Raw genomic sequence first — 22,022 nt, 5'->3', positions numbered from 1 at the left:
ATATACAAGTTAAAGTACATAAACTTAGGCAAATGATCCACAGAAAAATGAAGGTTTTGTAACCCTAAACAAACACACTTGCAGCCACATTTGCAAAGCCAAAAGAGAAGTACATGAAAAACCCTGAAATGTAGCTTAAAAATTTGACACGTGGACGCCTATAGTTGACAAAATTGGAATTTTGGAAAAAATTTAACAACGTGTTTTGTTTTGTTCTGCTTTGCCCGTTCTCCTTCTTCAGTTCTTCTTCCTTTTCACTCTTTAAATAAATAAGACGTTAACCTTTCACGCTCCTCTAGCTTTTGTTTGTGTTTCTGCTTTATCCCTTCTCCTTCTTCAATTCTTCTTCCTTTTCACTCTTAATAGAAAGGTAGGCATCAAGTGATGGTGTTACCCAAATGGGTGTTTATAAATAAAAACCAACGTGCAAATAATAATAGATTTAATATGAATAATATATTTAGTGTTCAAAGTCAAATATTCAAATTGTTCAGAAAAGTAAAAAAGATACATAAGTTCAAACACGTGTCAGTTGATTTTTTATTTTTTATTATATAACAGGAATAAAATAAAATATACTATTTATACAAAATATTACAAAAGATAATCAAATTAAACAAAATATTGAGGGTGATGGAGGAATATTTGAGAGTGAGATTTAGTCCCCTGATCATATAATTTCCGAAAATATTTGATATCACTAAACTTAAAGTTATGACATTTTGTGATGACTCTGAAATCATATTTAAAATATGTATCTATTGTGAGACTTTTACAAAAGTAAATGGCAAATGAAATATTGTGAGAATATGAAGAGAAAAAAAAAAGACCTTCACAAAAATAAGTTGTTACAGAAACCAGAAGATTTTCATTGCATCATTGATTATGTCATGTGAGACTCTTTGTATCTATTTTTTGATAGAAAAATAAGGAACTCTCTCTGTCTGCATGTTAAATCTATGTATCTATTGGTCTTTCGCTGACTTTTATTTTTAATACAAATTTTTACCACAATCTCTTCCAAGACTTTCTAAAACATAGAAAAAAGCATTTATGCATGTTCCATGACAATGAACAGTGCCCCCTAAGCAGGAAGAAAGAGAAGAGTACGGTAATTGTGTCAATAGTGACCTCTCCATCAAGCAAAAATTTTCTTCCAACATCATTTCCTGTGTATGCATGTTATTATGTTAACATTGGCTGCTCAAGGCAACCAATTCGACATATCAAAACCTACAACAGTACATTAATATCAGCCGATATGTGTGTATGATTTAGGGGAAAAAAATGGGAAAATAAAGCAAGGCAAAGAAATTTATTTTCAAGATCATCAAAATACAACAGGCTATCATGAATAGCTTTCTATAGTTAGTCAATATTCAACGCTGATTCCTCTACACTCAGTCAACGCTTCTTCTGTTCCACATGGTAACAATCCAGATAGGGTCCCCCTCAAATCAACGTTTCCTTCCATTATATTACGGATGATCAGATAAGATATACAAAGACATCTAATGTAGTTTTTTTTAAAAAGCAAGATATATCTAGTTAACGGTGAGAGATTAAATTGAGATTTATTTAATGATTTATTTTTTTAAAAAAAAAATAAGTTATTGATTGAAAATTTAAAATATTTATATATGTGTATTTAATTATAAATTATTATATATAATAAGTTTGTTGATATTAGATATAACTATTTTTAATAAATTGATAATATAAAAATATTTTATATTAATATTATAGTCATTAAACTTTTTTCTTAATAAATACTTTTTGTTATACATAGGTATGGAAATCATATTTCTAATAAAATACTTTAAAAAACAATATTATTTATTAACTGTATCATATTACACTGGTTAAGTATTTCTTATAATACTATCTAAAAAGAGTATTTATTATAATACAAACACCTTATAAACACTTTTTATTTCTCAGTCCTTTTTTCATATTGTATTATTTATAACATATAAACTTTTTTTTTGAAAAAAAATTAAATATGTATTCTTTATATAAAATAATTCAGATTATCATTTAATTATAAATCATCATATATAATAAAAAATTTATTTTATTGTAATAACTTTATTAAAAACCAGTAATATCAATGATAATTTTTATTAATTGGCAACACAAAAAATGTACACTAATAATACATCATCAATAAACTCTTTTTTTTCTACTCTCTTTCGACTCCAGCTATCCACAAATAAATTTTGTTTGATTTCTATGCTAACAATGAACAATGACTATTAATTTCTTATATGACTTGTCCCCTCTCCCTCTCTCTGTCCCCCTCTCTTTTCATTTTTATGCCTTTTTTATCAACCACTATTTCTTGTGATGGAGAAACTATATATGCCAGAATTATGGTATTTAGACACTAATAATATTAATATCTTTCATTTATTTTTAGCTCTCTCTTCTTGTAACATTATGTTAATAATCATTTCAATCACTTATTTCTCTTCTCTTATTATCCCTATTAAGATATCTACACTTCAAGGAGTGTTCAAATATAATTTTCTATATATATGTTATGCTTACATGCAACCGTAATTATATTTATAATAAAAGTCGACTGATACATGTCAAATTAACTACCTGCATGCCAGTCTAACATAAGAGTACTCAAGACTTCTCAAAGACATGTACAAAAATATTCTATCATAATATTTTTTTATCAATAAATATTAATTTATTAAAATATTAATTTTATTAAAAAAAATAAACTCATGCCATTTTTTTTCCCTTTTTCTTTAACCTTTTGATCCATCTATCTTATATCTCATATTTTATTATAATATCATCTAAAGAAATCATCATTGGATTCATAGCATAATCCCCATTTCAATTGATTTGGAACATTTTCCCAAGACCACTGGATGTATGGATCAGCATACATCAGTTGATTGAGGCCAAAATAACTCGAATAAGCCCTTGGAAATGTGTATTTCATTGCATTTAATTGCTAAAAACAAATAAAATAACACTTTCAGTGAACTGTGAGAATACCTTTCCTTGTACACCGTTTGCCTTCTGTGCATGAAGAAGATCCATGAGGTGACTTGTCTTGTCAGATTCTTGAACATACTCAACTCTTTGGACAATTAAATCAGTACCTGAGCCCATTCTTCCAACAGCCAGAAAAATATAATTTGAAAGGAAATCAGAGGCAAGTCTCTGCATATTAACAGTAAAACAACGAAATAAAAAGATGAAATGAGTAAGCTATATATCCAACAAATAATATTCATGTCATGTGCATTATTTAGACCTCTCAAGCCACTTATCATCCCAATCATTCAATTCTAATAATGTTAATCCTTCTAAGAATAAAGGTGGAAAGAGTGATCAAGGATCAAAAGATCCCTGAATGCCAATACATTATGCACAAAAACATGGACCTAAGATTGTTTACAACTAACAACGTAAGGTGAGGCACATCCTGCCAACATAGAGAGAATATGAAACCTGTATCTCTTGGAAATGTAGCACTGAACAACATAGTCTGTCTGGCACCTGCTGGGGGCATGTCCACTTGTTCTACAATCTTCCTTATTTGTGGCTCGAAACCTATATCCAGCATTCTATCTGCCTCATCTAAGGCCAAATATCTTATCATCTGCAATGAAACTCTAGCTCTCTCCAGTAAATCTACCAATCTTCCTGGATCTGGATTCTTCTGGCAAGTGCTCTATTATGTGACTGCCAGAATGACTGGAAATAAAATAAAATAATTATTACGAAACAGTATGCAAGAAGGCATACAAAAAGTATAAGTATCAGGCAAATAGAAGCAAAAGAAAATGCCATCACCAAAAGCAGAAATAAGGTAAATAGTATAGATATACCTGACCCATGTCACCAAGTAAAAGGTCAAAATAAATAGAATTAGCAAAAAATATATAAAAGTTCAAAATAAATAGGAATAACAAATAGTATTTCAAAACATAACATACTAAGCATTGATGCTGAAATATCAAGCCCAATCCAATGGTGTCCATTCTCCGAGATTGTCTCACCTCTAAGTCCCAATCCACAACCTACGTCGATTATACGTAAGCCATTAAAATTCGACAAAAGCCACAGAGAATAGCTAAATTGAATTAAAATTTAAATTACCGATATGAAGGGGTAATTTAGGAACGTCGTCATCAGGCAAAGCAAGTAGTTCAAGATTAATACCCTTGCTATATCCCCTCTAACATGAAGGAGGTAACATCCCAAACGTTGTTCGAACAAAAAATAAGTTAATTTTCCAGGTGAAGAAACATCAGAACCAATTATAAATAGATGAAGTACAGCATTGAGACTTTCACCATCCATCCAAGTTCCTTTAACTGCTGATATTGGTTTGTAGTCAGCAAGGGTAAAATTATAAATAGATGGAGTCAGGAAGCCTATATTTAATTTGCCACATACCAGGATTCACAGCAAGAGACAAAAAGCAACGCAGATTAAACCTTGTCCTGGTGATGCAATTGCTATTAATTCTCTGGCTGCTAAATCCACAGCTTTTGCCACAAAATCAGAGGCCTATATTGATGCATAAGAAAAAGCACTCAATTTTGATACATAAAGCAGTAACTATAATTGTAAAAAATTCAAAAGATCTTAAAAGGAGGAAAAAGAAAGAGAAAGTTGTCATAATTGCACGTTCATCTACCGGCACATCCCTGCATCCATATAGCAAGGGCCGAGCAATTATTATATAGTTGTAATTCTTTCTTAATTCAGGCAAACCATTTGAGTCATCAGCATTAAACCACATCTAAGAAGAGCCTACAGATGCAATTTTTACCTCCCCTTTGCTAATCACAATTGATTCCTTTGCTCATTTTTGTAAGAATTCTTGGCAACCTTAGCCGACTGTTGGGGAGATTCGAGGGGTACACCTGTGGACCATAAGCCACCACATAAGGAGACCTGACACCACACTCTAACCCAAAACCTTAAGGCTCAAGTTTATAGGTCTTCTCCTCACTTATATTGTGCTCAACCTTTTCATTTCTACCCGATGTGGAACTTCACCTCACACTTGTAACCCAACACGTCTCCCCCTCAAGTGTGAGTCTCTTCCACATGGTAGTCTCTCCCTCGGAAGTCTTTATCATCCACGAGTATAGCTATGGCCACCTGCGGTACTTGCCCTGCCCGCTAGCCATTCTGGCCACCCCGCTTCACCTGCGGGGTACGCTGTGCCGCTAGCCATTCTGACCACCTGCGGTACTTGCATACTCGTTTTGAGCCGGTCACCAACTCCGAACCTGGCTCTGATACCAATTGTTGGGGAGATTCGAGGGGCACACCTGTGGACCACGAGCCACCACATAAGGAGACTTGATACCACACTCTAACCCAAAACCTTAAGGCTCAGGTTTATGGGTCTTCTCCTCACTTATATGGTGCTCAACTTTTCCATTTCTACCCGATGTGGGACTTCACCTCACACTTGTAACCCAACACATCTCCCCCTCAAGTGTGAGTCTCTTCCACATGGTAGTCTCCCCCTCGAGCGGAAGTCTTTATCATCCACAAGTATAGCCATGGCCACCTGCAGTACTTGCCCTGCCCGCTAGCCATTTTGGCCACCCCGCTTCACCTGCGGGGCACGCTGTGCCGCTAGCCATTCTGGCCACCTGCGGTACTTGCATACTCGTCTGAGCCGATCACCAACTTGAACCATCGGCTCTGATACCAATTGTTGGGGAGATTTGAGGGGTACACCTGTGGACCATGAGCCACCACATAAGGAGACCTGACACCACACTCTAACCCAAAACCTTAAGGCTCAAGTTTATGGGTCTTCTCCTCACTTATATGGTGCTCAACCTTTCCATTTCTACCCGATGTGGAACTTCACTTCACACTTGTAACCCAACACTGACAAATCATGGGAATCCCCACCCGGCTTTGCATGTTAACACTGGCTGCTCGAGGCAACCAATTCGACATATTAAAGCCTGCAACAATACATTAATATCAGCCAATATATGTGCATGATTTAGGGGAAAAAAAAGGAAAAATAGAGCAAAGCAAAGAACGTGTTCGGAAGAATTGAGAAATATCAGTAAAGTACTAAGCAATTTCATTAAGGTTTCATCGATTAGCTTTAATGCCCGTATAAAAATATAGAATATAGGGAAGTCACTGGAAACTCAGAGGAAGAAACCAAGGTAGATCCAAAACCAAGGCTGAGTCATTAATATATATAGCATGTTTCGCGCCTCCAATGTTTTAATCTTTTCAATAGAAAATCTGACATTTAGTCTCTATTTAATTTACCATTGATGCTGCTCTTATTTTTACAGGATTGCATATTGTAAATAGTTTTATTAACCCATTGTTCTATTTTCATCAACCAAAAGAACTAACTCGGCAAAAAAAACCCAAATAAAAAGGAGACAGACATAAGCGATTATCTCAAAGGTATAATAACAATATATGTTGAGATTCCTAGAACTTTGTTAATGTTTTGCCTGATTTCTATGCCAATCTGATACTTTTTGGAACTTAAAATTTGAAAAGGAAAGATTTTCATTGTATCATTGATTCTGTCATGTGAGACTCTTTGTATCTATTCTCTAATAGAAAATAAGGAACTCTCTCTGCCTGCATGTTAAATCTATGTATCTATTGTTCTTTTGCTTTTTGTTTTTTTTAATACAAATTTTTTAACCACAATTTCTTCCAAGACTTTCTAAAACATAGAAGAAAGCATTTATGCATGTTCCATAAAAATGAATAGAGCCCCCTAAGCAGGAAGAAAGAGAAGAGTACAATAGTGAAGGAAATCCAAACATGCAAAAACTAAAGGGAAAATTTAAGGGTTACCTATATAATTAAAAAAAAAAGGAAATCCAAACATGCATTCAAAAACAAAATGATAATTCAAACTCGTGGTAACGTGGAATAACAGTTCCATCAGCTAAGCACCTTTTGCTTGCACCAACCCCATTCATTAACAGTTCCATCAAGTTGTTGAACCATTAAGTTGTCAATAGCATTCTACTGAGTTGGGTCCTGCTCATCGTCACAAAAAGCAACATAAAATTTAGACAGAGCCAAATAACCTTTAGCAAGTCCTAACTTGAGTCAGTAAGAATAAATTGAACCAACCTCGCCAACCAAAGTAGGAGCAATAATGGTGTTCACATTGTCCACAACCTGCATGTGCAACAAAAAACCATGTAAAAAAAAACTGTTGGACCAAGAAATCGCATACCCATGACCAGGAAAAAAAACAATAGAGAACAAAAAATAAGGCACACAAAAAACTTACAAAAAAAAAAAAGAAAAAGAAACGTCTCTGCGCAGCAGCAACAATAACACGAATAACCAAACCCTAACAACAATCCACCAATGCTTTGAAGAAAACCCTAACCCTATTTATACTATCCCCCGCCTCCAAAATCAATACCCAACAACAGAGCAACGTGTAGAAACTTCGAAACCCTAAAAATTCAAACCCATAAACACAAAAAAGAAAGGGAAAAAAAGTCAAAATCGAAGGGGAGAAAAAAAAACCCAATCGTCGCTCAGAGCTATGGAGAGCTTCAAGTACAACGATTGTGACATGAATCGAAAGGGAATCGAGCACTTACAAATTGAATGTCCATTCGAGGTAGAAAAACGTGAACGGGTTCGGAGCTGGACTCTACTCGGGTCGGTGCCTGTGAGAAAATGAGAGAAAAAAAATACTATGGGAAGTGAAGAAAAGAAAATAATAATCCATAATAATACATACAGAAAGAATACTCGAAGAAAGTGGCAATCAAATTGGTGAAATGTGGTAGCATTAACAAATCAAAAGATGGAAAAGAGGGGAGAATGGAAGTTTCGAGAGTGGTGAGGAGAAAAGAGGAAAGCACCAGTCTGAGATGAAGGCAGAGGAAAGTGGCACCCATTCAACAAATGAAGCAAACCCAAAATTCACCTGTCAACCAACGAAGCAAGGCCAAAATGACGTGGAACAACCAAAGCCTGAAGCAAAAATGACCAAAAAAAACCATTAAAATAGACACATGTCAACAGATGGAATATGGACACAATAGGCTTTTCCCTAAACAACTCCTAAGACTTAATATAAATTATGATAGATACAATATTTAAATTTCTTATTATATATAAAAGTCAATATCTTGAACATACATGCCATTATGTTGTTGAAATTAATAGTCTTTAGAGTCTCTCTAGACTAAAATCTCAAATCATCTCACTGTAAGTGGGAGGACCTCCATATTGAACGATTACAAGAAGCATTACCAAAATCTCTTCATATAGTATAAAGGTAAAATATATGGTATGTTTGAATTTCTAATGGGGGAAGTGTTTCAAACGTATATGTTTGGAAACAAAATCACATTTATAAGGTCAAACAAATTTTTCAGTATTTAAAAAAAATAAAAACTAATTAAAAATGACATGCCAAACATAATTTAAGGATTAAATATTTCAATTGCAGTAAAAATTAAAAATTAAGTTTTGCTTTTAAGGAGCCTCCTGATTTCATTATTCCTTTGGTGCCGTTTGATGCTGCAACTTCTTTATCTTTGTTTTAGTTTTGTTCCTTGTTACGGGCTTTTGCTCCTGATATATGCAGAAAAGAAAAGAAGAAAAAAACTACTTCAATTAAACAATCACAACCACCATGTCTGCATCTCTCTTTATAATTCATTTAAAAGTGTATTTTACATCCTTAAATTATTATCCTTTTTTAGTTATATATTTAAGGTTCTTAATCATTTATCTGTTTTAATCTATTATATCATAATTTAAATTAAAATGTAATTTACATACTTAAAAATATTTATTTACAATGAAATTTAATCATATTAAAATAAATATTAACCCAGCACTGACCACAATAAAAAAATATAATCATTGAACATACTGACAAAACAGGCAAAATAAAATACTCTCATTTGTTAGGCAAATGCTAACGGCACTGGTTAGTAAGTAAGAATTTTTTTTCTATGGGAAAACACACAGATAAAGATCATTGAATACCACTAATTACTAATTAGCATATTGATGTGACATAATCAATAAATTACAGAGAAATAGAATTACGTGGTAAAAAACATAGGAAGTAGTAATCATAATTCATAGGGAAGGCACGAAAGTGGGACCCACTTACGTCTCCGCCATTCGTCTTCTTCTTATTCATTTCTGTGTTCATCGTCCGATTTCAAGTTTTCGCGCACACAGAAAAAAAAAAAGAGAGAGAAGATGACGCGGGGAAAGCAGAAGATCGAAGCGCAGAAGCGAAACGCAGAGAGGAATCAGAAGGGAAAGGGCTCTCAGCTCGAGGCCAGAGCCGTTGGCCTCAAAGTCATCTGCCCCATCTGCAAGGTTTTCGTCTTTTCTTTCTTATTCGTTCTTCCCATCATTCTTATCATTATTTTCTAAAAAAAAATTGATTTTTGATTATTGGGTACCTCTGAATTTGATTACCCTGTCTGCCTGTAATCACCTGGCGGTGTTATTAACTTTGTATTGTAGTAATTGGTTGTTGGGTTATGTTATGGCATTAAATCAGCCGATCTGGGCTTTGTGATTATTACTTTTTTTCTTTTTGCTTTAAGAAAATAATTATTTGTATTTTTCTAATTCCAAAGTGACGCTCTTTCAGCAGCTCTTAAAGGTGAAGGCTTTGTTGATGATACAAGGGGGTTGGCATGATTAGTATTTGGCTTCAAGTGATTCAATTATTATTTGGTTAATTATAGGCTAGTTGGGTATCAATTATTTAACAGATATGTTTTGTTACACTTTGTGCCTAGTTGGCTCTTTGTCGGGTTATAAAACTGGTGGTTTGTTTTTTAGCAAAAAGATTTCAAATTTCAATAATGTGTGATGGAAGGCACGTTACTACTGCTGCTGTTGGTGCGTGCCTTGGTGGGAATGTCAGAGCAACTTGTGCAGTATCTTATTTAGAGACTCGTGTTAGTCTTCATTTTGTTGTGATTTATGATAATCTAGTGTGTCTTTATTTGATGCGTTATTCAAAAATGATACTACATATGCTAGGATTTAAAATAGGATTACCTTTGCAATGGGTGTTGTTGGGTTTCCTATCCAATGGCGTGGCCCCAACCCAGAATTAAGTGCATGTTACATTTGCATTTTGCAATGCTTATTGGAGATTAGGTTAATGGTGGACAAGTAAATATACTCTTTTACACACTAAAGCATTGAAGTTGTAAATTGTGATTGCTATGATACAGTCCTCCTTTTTAACTTCGGGGGACAAACAGAGATCCAAAGCGTAGCATTACCGCTGTTACTTGTAACACAAGGAAAGGTTTTTGGGGGAAATGTATTACTTTTGCTGTAATTTGTTGTTCAATGAGTTTGAGATGGGTTTTAGATTCTTTAACAAACTATTTTGTGCTCTTCGCTTCATATTTGAAGGGAAGAGAGCTTTTTATCTTTAGCTTTTGCTAGTTATTCTTGTGCCTTTTTTTCGTGTTTTGTTGGACAACTTGTTGTTAGTGTCCTTTCTTTGCATTGATTGCTTTATTCTTTCAAAATTCATTCTCTTTTTGAAGAGAAAAATAAACCCAGTAAGTGACATTGAAGTCTATTATTTTTCAAGACTCACGCCAATCTTTGTGGACGAAGTAATTTTTGGCCAAATTTATTGTCAGATAATTACCAACATCTATAATTGCTTTTGAAAGTACATCATACTGGTTCAAATTGTGATTTAGATGATGATCCAACTGAGTTGGAACTTGAATTTATGTGCTTTTTTTCCTGTTCCATGGTGGAGTGAGTTTCATATGTTGATTCTCAGGTTGGGACATGTCACATGGTTCTTAAAAACTTTGCTATTGCAGTTTGTAAGTCTGAACTGTCATCATCTTCACTAGTGGTGAAATGATACTGAAGTTGACCTGGCTTTGAGGGCATGCTTTATATACCTGACAGTTTACTTTTCTTCTTCTAAGTGCTTCTTAGATGTATGGGTTTGCAAGCAAAACTTATAACTAGCAAATAGAAGTTATGCATGAACTGAACCTACAAAGACTTTTGAGGGAAGATCATATTTTTCCCATACATTTTTCAAAACTGAACTGCTGAAGCATCTCCCTAGAAGAAGAAAATTATAAGATCTCTTTGTATTAGTGGTTGAATGTTTATGTATTATTAAATAAAGAGCTTTGTCATATTTACAAATAAGAACTAACTATATTATTAGAAATTCTAAGTTTGAGGAACTTACATTAAACACAGTAGAGGCCAAGTCTTTATATTTAATGTCTTGTTTTAAGCCTTTAAGGTATGTTGGTCGTTCAGTTGGGATGGCAAGGATACTAATGTTAAATTGGTTAATGGGCACATTCAATTTCAACACTTCCTGGAAATTTTTGAGTTGTGGATCGTTGTGTTTCTGAAGATCTTTTGCATTCTTAAGCTGTTTCTTCATACTGTTGCACATTGTTTTTCAGGCCCAACTTGCAAATCAAAACCAACTTGTTGATCATTATGCTTCCAAACATCCGAAGGAGAAACCCCCTGCAGAGACCAGTTAGTTATATTTAGAGCAAATGGTACAAAAAGTCCACAAAGAAAAAATTTCTCTCTAGGTGTGCCTTCATGCTTTTAATGTAATTCCCTGCTTGCAGGCAGGTTGCAACATGTTTTAATTTAACCATGTTAATGTGCATTTTTGTGAGATCACAAAGGATCATAAAAACTGCGTCTATCATTATAAGAATATTATCATGTTGCTGAATATGTCTGATGCCAAGACAGAAACGGAATGGATTTTAATTTTTAAATTCATGTTCCATTTTGTTACGGGTTTGTTAATTGAACCAATCCCAATATAAACCACAAAAATTAAACAAACAAAAAAAATAAACACTAAAAATTGAATAAACTGAAAACATAAAACGAAAATGTTGATTTTTTTTATTGGATTCCATCAGATTTTAGATCTAATTTAAAAAATGAACGGGACTCGTTATATAAAGAGTGAAACTTAAATGACTATTATTCTCAATAAATTGAAGGCAACCGTGAATAATGCATTCAAAGAGTATCCAACTAGCATTTTTCATCGCAATGAAAACATACTGATAATCATCTTCCATTTCTTCCATCAACTTTAATTTTCAAATAGCCATAAACAAATTAATAAATATCGCTAACACCTTTGTCTGAACTGGTAAATGAGTACCTTTAGTTCTTTTTACAGCACACTGAAGTGAAAAATGAAATCATGAACAATACAAATCTAGACAACTCTTATATGCAGAGTCATCCAACACCAAGACTTTAGAGGTATTGTTAAACATTGAAAGCTATAAACCATATGCCTTTTCATGATCATCCTGTTAAAATTTCATCTCAATGCATGTTTGGTGTAGTGTTGTGCAAAAAGGGACGTGCATCATTTGAAGCAATTCCAAGTTGCCTCTGCATCATTTTAAACCAATTTGACACAAGAATATTCATATACGTGCGTTTTAAACGCTAAAACAAAAACATTCTCAATCACATTGGGATCATTCCATAAAAAAATAGTATCAACTATTAAACAAACTTGTCATCCCTACAATATATATATATATATATATACATATATAATAAATAAGAAAAATCATACCGACAGCTTATATACTATACCTGTCGTTAGTTACATGTCCCAGAACATATTGTCAATCAGAAGTATCCCTAAATAGTAAAAACTCTATCTGTATCAATTTTCAAAAGAAAATGTTCATATGCCCCTATAAATACTCCTTTCATCAACCAGATTCTCCTTTCCAATTTTCTCTGTAATCAAAAGCTACTGTGAAATTTAGTTCATTCTGTGTTAAACTAAGAATCATATAATAAATGAAAACAACAAAGTAATCAGCTACAAGTAATCCAAGCCATTTGCCTCTGTTAGTTAGATTCATTAATGAGTTTCTTCAAAAGGGTCGTCAACAAAGCATCCCTTCTCCCTGTCCTACTCTCTTCTCTCATTGTTCTTCTCTCTCCCTCCATGCATGTTCAATCATTAACCTCTCCCTCTCAAGCTTCTGCATTGACTGCCACCATTCCAGTTCAAACAACTGTCTTTCATTAATGAATGGTGGGTGGCCCATTTGGATTAGTATGGAATTAAATATGCTCTGATACCATCTTAGAATGAATAATGTGAGAGGTGTAACTCAATTCAAAAAACTAGTTCAAACGGGTGAGGGTTGTTTCTCATTTATATATTTTAATTTGTCTTAGACGTTGTGAAGTACTATTACTGGCAGCATTTGATGGACTGTTTGCCCTTGAAGACTTCTCCACTCCAACTTTGTCAACTTTCCTTTTGCGGGTATTGCTTCTGGAAGGTTTTTCCTCTTCACTGTCGTATTCAACCTCATCGTCATCTTCTGAGAGTTCCCCTGATGACTGTTCTCCACTTGATCTTTTCACCCCTTTATTGGTTTGAGCTGAACGAGTTTCAGATTCAAGAAGTAATCGTTGCATGTTATGTGCCCTTTGGGTAAAGACTGCATGCAATTCTTCAAAAAATGGACATTGCTTGCCATGCTCTGGGTCAGATGTCTCTTTTCCCTGCATAAATATTAACATGTAATTTACTCAGTAAAGTCCACCTATGTTTTATAAATTTAATTTGGATGTTTTTTTTTTTATGAATAATCAAATCGTATCCAATCACGGACAACTTATTTATGTGTGAAAATCTGTCTCCTCAAAACGGCAACGTTGTTTATTAGATTTACGCTTGTGCCCCTTCCTTAATTAAAGCAGTTACGGTGTAAAAAGTTACGCCGTCTTTGGATTTGGATGCACTGAACGTGGAATAAATCAAATTGAAAAGCAACTTCAAATAAACAAATAAAACTTTAAATTAAATGCATTGTACTCTAACTTAATACATTTAAATAGTTTGAACTTAAAATATTTATTTAAAAGATAAAAATACTCTCAAAATGGCATTTTTGGTTTCTGTGGTTATGATGGAATACTCTCAATGTTAAAATTGTTTTATCTAATAAAATGATTTGATTTTCTTTGATCATTCATTGTCCACAAATTCAAGTGTTTCCCTATTCATCTCTTTCTTTTGCTTGAATTCATGTTCACTGATTGATTGTATTCTCACTCATGTTTTAAAAAGTTGAAACTTTGTAAGTGATGTCATGTTTTAAACATTTTTTACTCATGCCCCTCTTTGGCAGAATATTCACTTTGACTGGCAAGTCTTGATTTTTAGTTCTTAATTTGTTCCTATAATCAGTAAAATGTACCAATCTTCAAATGGGCAAAGTGATAAGGGTATTAAAATTCAAAACCTGATTTCTTTTATCCATGACCGTGGGATGAGGATATCTATAATGCATTTAAATAAATAATTCAATGAATTGATTATTTAATAAATTATCATTGATAGTTTATACTAGTACTTTATATAATAATTTTAGTTATAAGTTTTATTATAAAAAGTTAAAAAGAATTTGTTTTAATAAATTTGGACCGGACTCGAGGTTCATTCCACATGATGGGCTACCACAATGGAGAATATTTTCAGACAGAAATAGCAGGTGCGCATTTTCTTTTCGCACCCCAACTATCTCAGTGTACACCTTCTATCATTTCAAAAGGTTAATTTAGAATAAAAGTTTTAATTTCAGTTTACCTAATCCAAAATTTACAAAGAATCTAGGAAGAAAAAGTCTTACAAGTGTTGACTAAAATCAATGTACAAAGAATTCCTGATAGGCTTTGCCTCTTAAATAAAAATAGTACTTATATTGGTGCATCCAAAAATGTAAACAATTATGATAGATTATATATGTAAATATAATTAATTATTATTAAATATTTCAATAGTTTTAACATGTAATTAACAATGTCTATAATCTATAACTTTGCAGCAGCAGCAGCATTAGTGAGTTGTAAAATAAAGTTAAGTATCACCTGTGAAATTGTGATACAAAATTAAACAATTTTCTTACATGTAATTAACCTTATTGATATTAAATAGTCTCATAAAATTAAAAAATTATTAGAAAAGAAAAGAAAAAAAAAGGGTTCTCCTTATTCCACTAGCGAGGCGTGAGATAGATAGATTCCATCGGTGCGTTTCTGCTCTGCTAGGGTTTCATCTTCTTCCATCACCTCCGTCGCAATGAAACCAGGCTTCATCTGAATCCGATTCCCCTTCGCCCCTTCTCCTCCTTCACTTTCACCTTCTCCGAATCCTCTACCAATTATTATGATGAACTCCATCTTCGTCTCTCACAACCTTCGCGTCTTTGGTCCCGGCTTGAATCCCTTCGCACCTTATTGCATCGCCAATCACACCCTTTCCTCTCGCTAAATACCAATTCCCCTCTCCGATTTTCGGGGTTACTTTACTTGGTCGTTTTGCTTTTTTCTTTGTGGTCGTTTTTGCTTTAATTGCTGAGAAAGATAGAAACATGCTCGAGGAACAGCCTGTTGTTTTGTTCAGGAAGAGCCCTTCCAGGAGGCGCTTGAGATCTGCCTTTGATACCGATGATAGGGGTTGGACCTCGCTTCATGTTTTCGCTCGAAAAGGCGAACTCAAATTGGTATTTTCTTCTCTCTTTTTTTTATCCCCGCGCCTTATGATGATATGCGTTGTTGCATGTTTGATTTCTGAAATTTGTGGTTGGAATAAGGGAACTATTATTTGAGGCTTTCAATTGGTTGGATTTATGTGGCAATATATTAGGGTTTCACTCAGCTTAATTAATTTGAATTTATATTCTTCATGTTTGTGTTGTGTGTTTGAAGAAGTTGCATTTACTAGCAATCTACATGATCTCATTCAAATGTACCAATTTTTATTTATTCTTTTTTTAGTCTAAATGTTTTGAGGAGTTCTTTTGTAGAAGATGAGCAGTATATGTGTTGCCTCAAGTGTACAACAAACCCATGTCAGCAATAAGGTTGCTGCATTGTGACCAGTTGACACTGTTCTGGTTGTTTAAACAGCCACAGCCTCTTCTATCCTGGAATATGGATTCACACATTTGACTTATCCCACATCCCACACTGTTGGGAGCTTAAACCGTGTTCTCTGGTCCACCGATTATGGGTTCCTGACTGAATTTGAATGTTTTCAAGTCTTATGATTATACCGATTCTTGTAGTGCTTGAATACTTTGCCTCATGTCATTGATGATTTGTTAACTGTTGGGTTATTCATGATTTTATCGTTCTTTTAAGAGTTAAATTTGTATCATATTTGGAGCAAAAGGGTTTTCAATTTTGTCAAATTTAGTCACGTGGGGGTATCTTTTGGTGTTGCTGAATAGGTTAAAAAACTTATCAATGAAGGAATGGATGTCAATGTGTCTGCTTGGGGCCCCAAATCAAAAGGGGTGACCCCTCTCCACCTTGCTGCCGAAGGTGGTCACATTGGAGTGATGGATGTACTACTTGAGCGTGGTGCTGACATTGATGCCAGAACTAAGGGTGCCTGTGGCTGTAAGTGATTTATGCTTCCTCTTTAAACTTATTGGCCTTATTTTTTTAAGCTTAAAAACTACTTTAAAGTTAAAAATAAGAGTTTTAGATAATGCTTTTTGACAATTTTGTAATTTTTTAAGCTTAAAATGTTGCTTTTAAGTTAAAATTTCCTGGGTAGTGTGTTGTTATTGAAAGTCAAAGATACTTTATGAAAAGCTTCTTTTTTTTATTAAAAAAACCTGTCTGGCTGAGAAGAGAAAGTCTAGATAAGTTGGGTCAAACATTACTTTAATACTACAATGTCTATGCACATTCAAAATTTTAAATTTTCACATTGACGAGGATGCTCTTCTCTTGAACCAGGGACACCGCTCCACATTGCAGCCAAGGAAAGGAGGAGGGATGCTGTGAAATTCTTGTTAGAGAATGGAGCCTTCATGCCACCTGATATCAGTGATAGCAGATTTAACCCACCGCTTCATTACTGTCCCGGGCTGGAATGGGCCTACGAGGAGATGAAGCGACTTCGTCAAGAAGATTTGTCTGCTGGAGAGACATCTTACAGCTCCGAAAGTTAATTTGCTTTTCAGGGACTTGGTTGGTGTTTGATAGTGTGTGTTTGGATGCCGTTCAGAGGAGATCAATGTGTGTCAGATCAGAGTTAATATGACTAGCTTCTGCGTCACCTTTATAAATTTGACATGAAAATTTGTTGATATGTGCATTCAGAAAGCGTATCCAGACATGCACTGAATCTGTATTGTGGGAATAAATGTAGAATTGAAATAAAACAATTATGTATGTGTAACTATTTTAGCATGTTCGATCTCTTGTTTATGGAAACAATCATGTACGATTTTAATGTGATATGTTGTGATTGCTGATGTTTTCTTTTACTTGTAGACTATGTTCAGAATTCAGAGCCAGTTCAGAAAGTATTGCTATTGTTATGCTGTGGTAATATGTTTTACAAACCTGAGTTCAGAATTCATGTCTTTTGATGCTTGTCTGGTCTAGATGAATTATTTGGTAAAATAAGTATTCTTTTTTAAGTTTTCACCAAGGAACCCCTGATATTACACAATATGTTTACGAAGTTTAGTTATCTACCAATTATGTTAGACTATATTAGACTTCGTTGCTAAACAAAAGTATTATTTATTTTTTATTTTGTTTCTTGGTTTCAAATAATTGTATAAAAAAATGAGAAAATGCTTTTTTTTTAAGACAAAAAATAAAAATTAAAGTGAAGCAATATAATATTTACGATTAATAAGAATGTTGTGGCCTAGTTCCTTTCTTGAATGATAAAAAAATATTTAATTGCACTTTTTTACTTTGAACTCTTTATTTTAAGTAATTTTATTCTAAATAAACTAATTGGACATATTTTATCTCAAATTTTTAAAATTTTTTCCCTGGCAGTTGAGTTAACGTGCATGCTGGGTAATTGCATTTTTTACCTCAATTTTTTTTACTTCTTGATGAATTTTATCTAATTTTTTGATTTGTTGGTAAATTTTATCCTTAACTTTATATTATTTTAGCAAGTTTACTCCAAACTCATGTCACATCAGTTTAACTTAGCAATTAATGGTAAAATTTATTATTTTTTAAAAGTTGAACATAAAATGCACAATTAATTTGTTGGAAATAAAATTCACTAAAAAAAATCAAAAGTTTGGAGAGTACAATTAAGCCAAAAAAACACAATTAATGAAAATGCATGAATGATTTCGTTTTAAATTCTTAATTAACATGCTTGTGTTTCATATAATAGAAAAAGGAGGTAGAGAAAATATTTTCTATTTTCATTTCAAAAAATACTATTGTTTTTGCTTAGTTTTTTATATAAAAATTTATGTAGAGAATAATGAAAATGATATGTTTGAATAAGACTCTTGAAAGAGTAATTTTATGATGCTTTGTTAAAAATATTTTAAATTTTAAAAATGCTAAAATAATTTTTAATGGAAAATTTTAAACAATTTTAATGATAAAGTGATAGTAAAAAATAATTAAGTAAGTATGCCCTAAATTTTTTAAGAAGACGTGTAATGGATTATTTTTATTGTATAATTTGGAAGTTTTAGGCTGAAGGTCATCAAAATTATTAACACATATGAAACAATTAAAAAATAATTTAAATGCTCATAAAAATAATTTTAAGTTTAACATCCATAATTATAAACCACAAAATATTGCAGCTCATACAATACAAGTAATAAATAAGAAGATAGATAAGTCAAATTATTTAAAGTTATTTGAATTCAACTAAACTTACTATTGAACTCAATTATTTAAATGAGTCAAGCCTAACTTTAAGGACTCAACTAGTTTGTGAATAGTTTATTTACAAATTTAATAATAATTAAGTTATAAATCAATTAAATAAGTTAATTTTAAACTTTATTATTATAAACAAACCAAGTTCAAGCTTTAATTATACTTACTTAAATAAATAAGTTAAACTTCAGCAACTTATTTTTTTTCACAAGCCAAGCTTAAATGGCTTAAATTTCTGTTGTTTGGCTCATTTACACGCCTAATAACAAGTATCAACTATGCTACTTATGTAAGAGTATCATTTCATAGCGATTGACTCGTTATGTCACTTTCTCTTTTTTTTGTTATTTACAGTTGGGTTGGGCAGAATGATGAATAATTGTACAGAACAATTTATAATCACTTGAAACATTTACAGCTGTGTATACATAATTAAACTCTAAATTCTCTTTGATCAAATTTATTCTCTTATCAATCTGAAGCATATTTTCCCCCTTATTTTCTATTTTCAGGAAGTGTGTACTTCCTTCTTATTGCCCAGATGGCAGTAAAGTTTATAAGAACAAAGCTCGTACCCTTTTATGAAATTAAGTTTTAAATAATAACTACAAAAGGAAAAATGTTTCTAGGAATATTAATAAACTGACTTTACTGATTTAACCATATAGTTGTTTATTGTTTGACTATTTTATCTGAATTCTTAGATTCCAGATCAAGATATGATATATGTACTAGAGGGAATAAGCATGGAAGGCAGCGAAACTTCTTGGAGATGATTGAAGGTATGTGCTTCCATGGTAACAAGTTCTTAGTTGCTCTTGTTCTGTCATTACCATTTTACCACATTTGCACTATGGGAAATATATAACAGCAACAAATACATAATATTTAGCTTATAATTTCTATTAAGAGTAGATTGGAAAGCAGTTCTGACTTCTGAGATTCATCTAAAATCAGTGCATATCTATTTGGATTTTATGAACTCATTTTGGTTTGACACCAAATGCAGGATAATTGGGAAAGAATATTGGACTTTTACTCACCAATTTCATTAGCCAAATAGTCCCACTGGTAAGCAAATGGCAAAGAGAGCTTTGAATTAGTGAAACAATTACTATATTGCCATGTTCCTTTATTTAAGCCAAAACAATTTTTATCAAAATTTTGGTTCTGATGAATTGATCAATGAAGCCACAACAATTTATATGTTCATGGCAGGCTGCCTGTGAATTTTTTAGGCTGTTAGCTTTTGATATCTTTAAGCAAACAGTACATGAGAATCAAGTAAATTAAGATTATACTATATGTTGCCAATTCCAATGTTATGAGACGTGACATTATCAATAAGCCTTCATTGTTGAAACCTCTTATTTCTTCAATTTCAAGATCTGGCAGGTTAATAGTGATGAGAAAGAAGATGAGATAGAAGCATTTTTTGCCAGTCACGTGAACCATTCCAAAGTTATGAATTTGAGGTTAAGCATTAAGCAGATCCGTATTAAAGAAAGATGAAATCGAAGTGTAAATCATGAGAACTCTCTGCCAGACTTAATAAAACAATCTCAATTCTTCATTTTTATTTTAAGATTAAGATGTTTCAACTTCCTTTTGCAGTCGGGTAAAGAGATATAAGGTTGATCGGATGACTAAGAAAGAATGGGAGAGGGAAAGGTCACAAGGGTTAGATCCTTCTTACTAATAAAAATTAATAACTAATAATTAATATTTATCGATAAAAATAAAAATCATCTGATAAATTAGGATTAACTCTGTTCAAAGAGAGTCTAAAGAGATAATTCCCATGAAACAAATGAAAATGGATTAGGTTCCATATATCCCCCTGGAGGACTCGTATTCATCTCAATTTGGCTATTTTGGCTATTCTTGGAGGTTTCTGTTCTGAACTTCTTTTATATAATTTTTTTCTGTCTTCAAGAGAGAAAGCCAAGCTGATAGATTAAAGTCTTAAATATTTATCTTAAGTTGCATCCAAAGAAGGTATTGCTCTCTCTTTGCCCTTACCCTCAGTCTGTATCAATAATGCACTATCATTGAAGATGTTTGATTTGTTAAAAGTCCTGATTTAATAGATTTACTTTGAAAAGTTATCTTTCTTAGAAAGAACATCGTCTTAATATATTAAACTTGGACCTTTCTTAGATTTATTTACAATTGGATCTTCTTCTTCCCTTCCTGCCTAATATTTTTGTTTGTATTGACAAAGGATCCCAAACTTGAGATTCATGGGTAATCCCAAACACATCATCCTTCTCCCTTGCAGCAACTATATTTTTCTTAAATTTACTGGTCAAGTGATGAGTGATGAAGGAATTTTAGTTGTGACTGTTAGCCTTGACCAGACCAGACTAGTTCCTGAAGGAAAGCTACCCAACATTTTCTTTTGTACCAGACAAGATGTCTTCAAAGGCATTTAATAATTAACAAACTTTTATGTTTCTTCTTAATCTTTGATTGGTCAGTGTTTGAACTCCTTGCATTTTGTGGCCTCTTGGAAGTAGTCACTAGTTTAAAATTCCCAAATTTAATCACTTTGTACCGGTTAAACCTCCACTATATGTTTAGTTAGAGTGGTCCTAACAGTTATTTAACCTCCAGAAAGTTATGACAGTTTTAGCTGTCAGAACCTGCTTATTTGACCGCCTCAAAACACTTTTTTTTGGTAGCAAATAATAAAATGGCACTTAAGTTTAAGAACCTATAAGGCTATAACCAACTCTTATCGAAAATGCTATGACTTAAATTGCTTCTAATTAAATTGAATTAAAAATCGATTTGATTCCATGCATCCCTCCTTTGATTATGCATTTGTGCCTTCTTCATGTATGTGAAACACCACCAAAAAAAGAGAGTATACTTTTTTCCTATGGGCTATGGCTAGGCACGGTAGTTGTGCTGCCATTATAGTATCCCCACCCCACCCTAAGTCTTATTTTCAAAATCCATGGCACAATTGGAGGACCATATGAAAAATGAATTAAGGCAAAAAGTAGCTTCTCTACTCAATCAATGTAAGACCATTTGAAAATATATGGATTTAAGTATAGGTAACGTGTATCAACAGCAAAGGCTAATAAAATTGTCGTTGCTAGGAATCGAAATACAAGGTGTGTGTCACACTCAAAAACAGAGGAAAGAAAATAGCCTTATATGGCGATCTATGAAATTAGTGGATCACACCTAAGTTGTAATGTGAGGACAAACTTGTGACAAACAAAGCAAGGTGAGGAAGCTAGCTTTGTTGCTGTTTTTGT

At 33.0% G+C, this 22,022-nt stretch overlaps 2 protein-coding genes, 1 long non-coding RNA gene and 1 pseudogene across 3 annotated transcripts; 2 read left to right on the top strand and 2 right to left on the bottom strand.

Moving 5' to 3' along the window:
- Positions 1 to 855: 855 nt before the first annotated feature.
- On the bottom strand, positions 856 to 7,989 carry LOC100783969 (uncharacterized). The gene is made up of 9 exons (XR_001382830.3): positions 7,878 to 7,989; positions 7,611 to 7,679; positions 7,126 to 7,173; positions 6,943 to 7,029; positions 4,129 to 4,542; positions 3,966 to 4,049; positions 3,478 to 3,723; positions 3,019 to 3,186; positions 856 to 1,233 (listed from the first exon to the last, which is right to left on the bottom strand). It is a non-coding gene; the product is annotated as an uncharacterized lncRNA (long non-coding RNA).
- A 1,159-nt stretch (positions 7,990 to 9,148) lies between these two features.
- Positions 9,149 to 11,792, top strand: LOC100306387 (uncharacterized). Its single transcript, NM_001364580.1, has 2 exons — positions 9,149 to 9,360; positions 11,463 to 11,792. The coding sequence occupies exons 1-2, from the start codon at positions 9,238 to 9,240 to the stop codon at positions 11,544 to 11,546; spliced, it is 207 nt and encodes a 68-aa protein (NP_001351509.1). The 5' UTR covers positions 9,149 to 9,237; the 3' UTR covers positions 11,547 to 11,792.
- A 1,117-nt stretch (positions 11,793 to 12,909) lies between these two features.
- LOC121172856 (trihelix transcription factor GT-3b-like) lies at positions 12,910 to 15,258 on the bottom strand (annotated as a pseudogene).
- LOC100818162 (ankyrin-3-like) lies at positions 15,080 to 17,360 on the top strand. The gene is given in 3 exon segments (NM_001254637.2): positions 15,080 to 15,581; positions 16,311 to 16,482; positions 16,828 to 17,360. Coding segments are annotated over 3 exon segments (519 nt in total). The 5' UTR covers positions 15,080 to 15,449; the 3' UTR covers positions 17,043 to 17,360.
- Positions 17,361 to 22,022: the final 4,662 nt, after the last annotated feature.

The sequence above is a fragment of the Glycine max genome, chromosome 9, assembly GCF_000004515.6.
Source record: "Glycine max cultivar Williams 82 chromosome 9, Glycine_max_v4.0, whole genome shotgun sequence".
NCBI lineage: Eukaryota > Viridiplantae > Streptophyta > Magnoliopsida > Fabales > Fabaceae > Glycine > Glycine max.
Note: the sequence above shows the minus strand (reverse complement) of the source record. Positions and strands in the feature narration are given on the sequence as shown.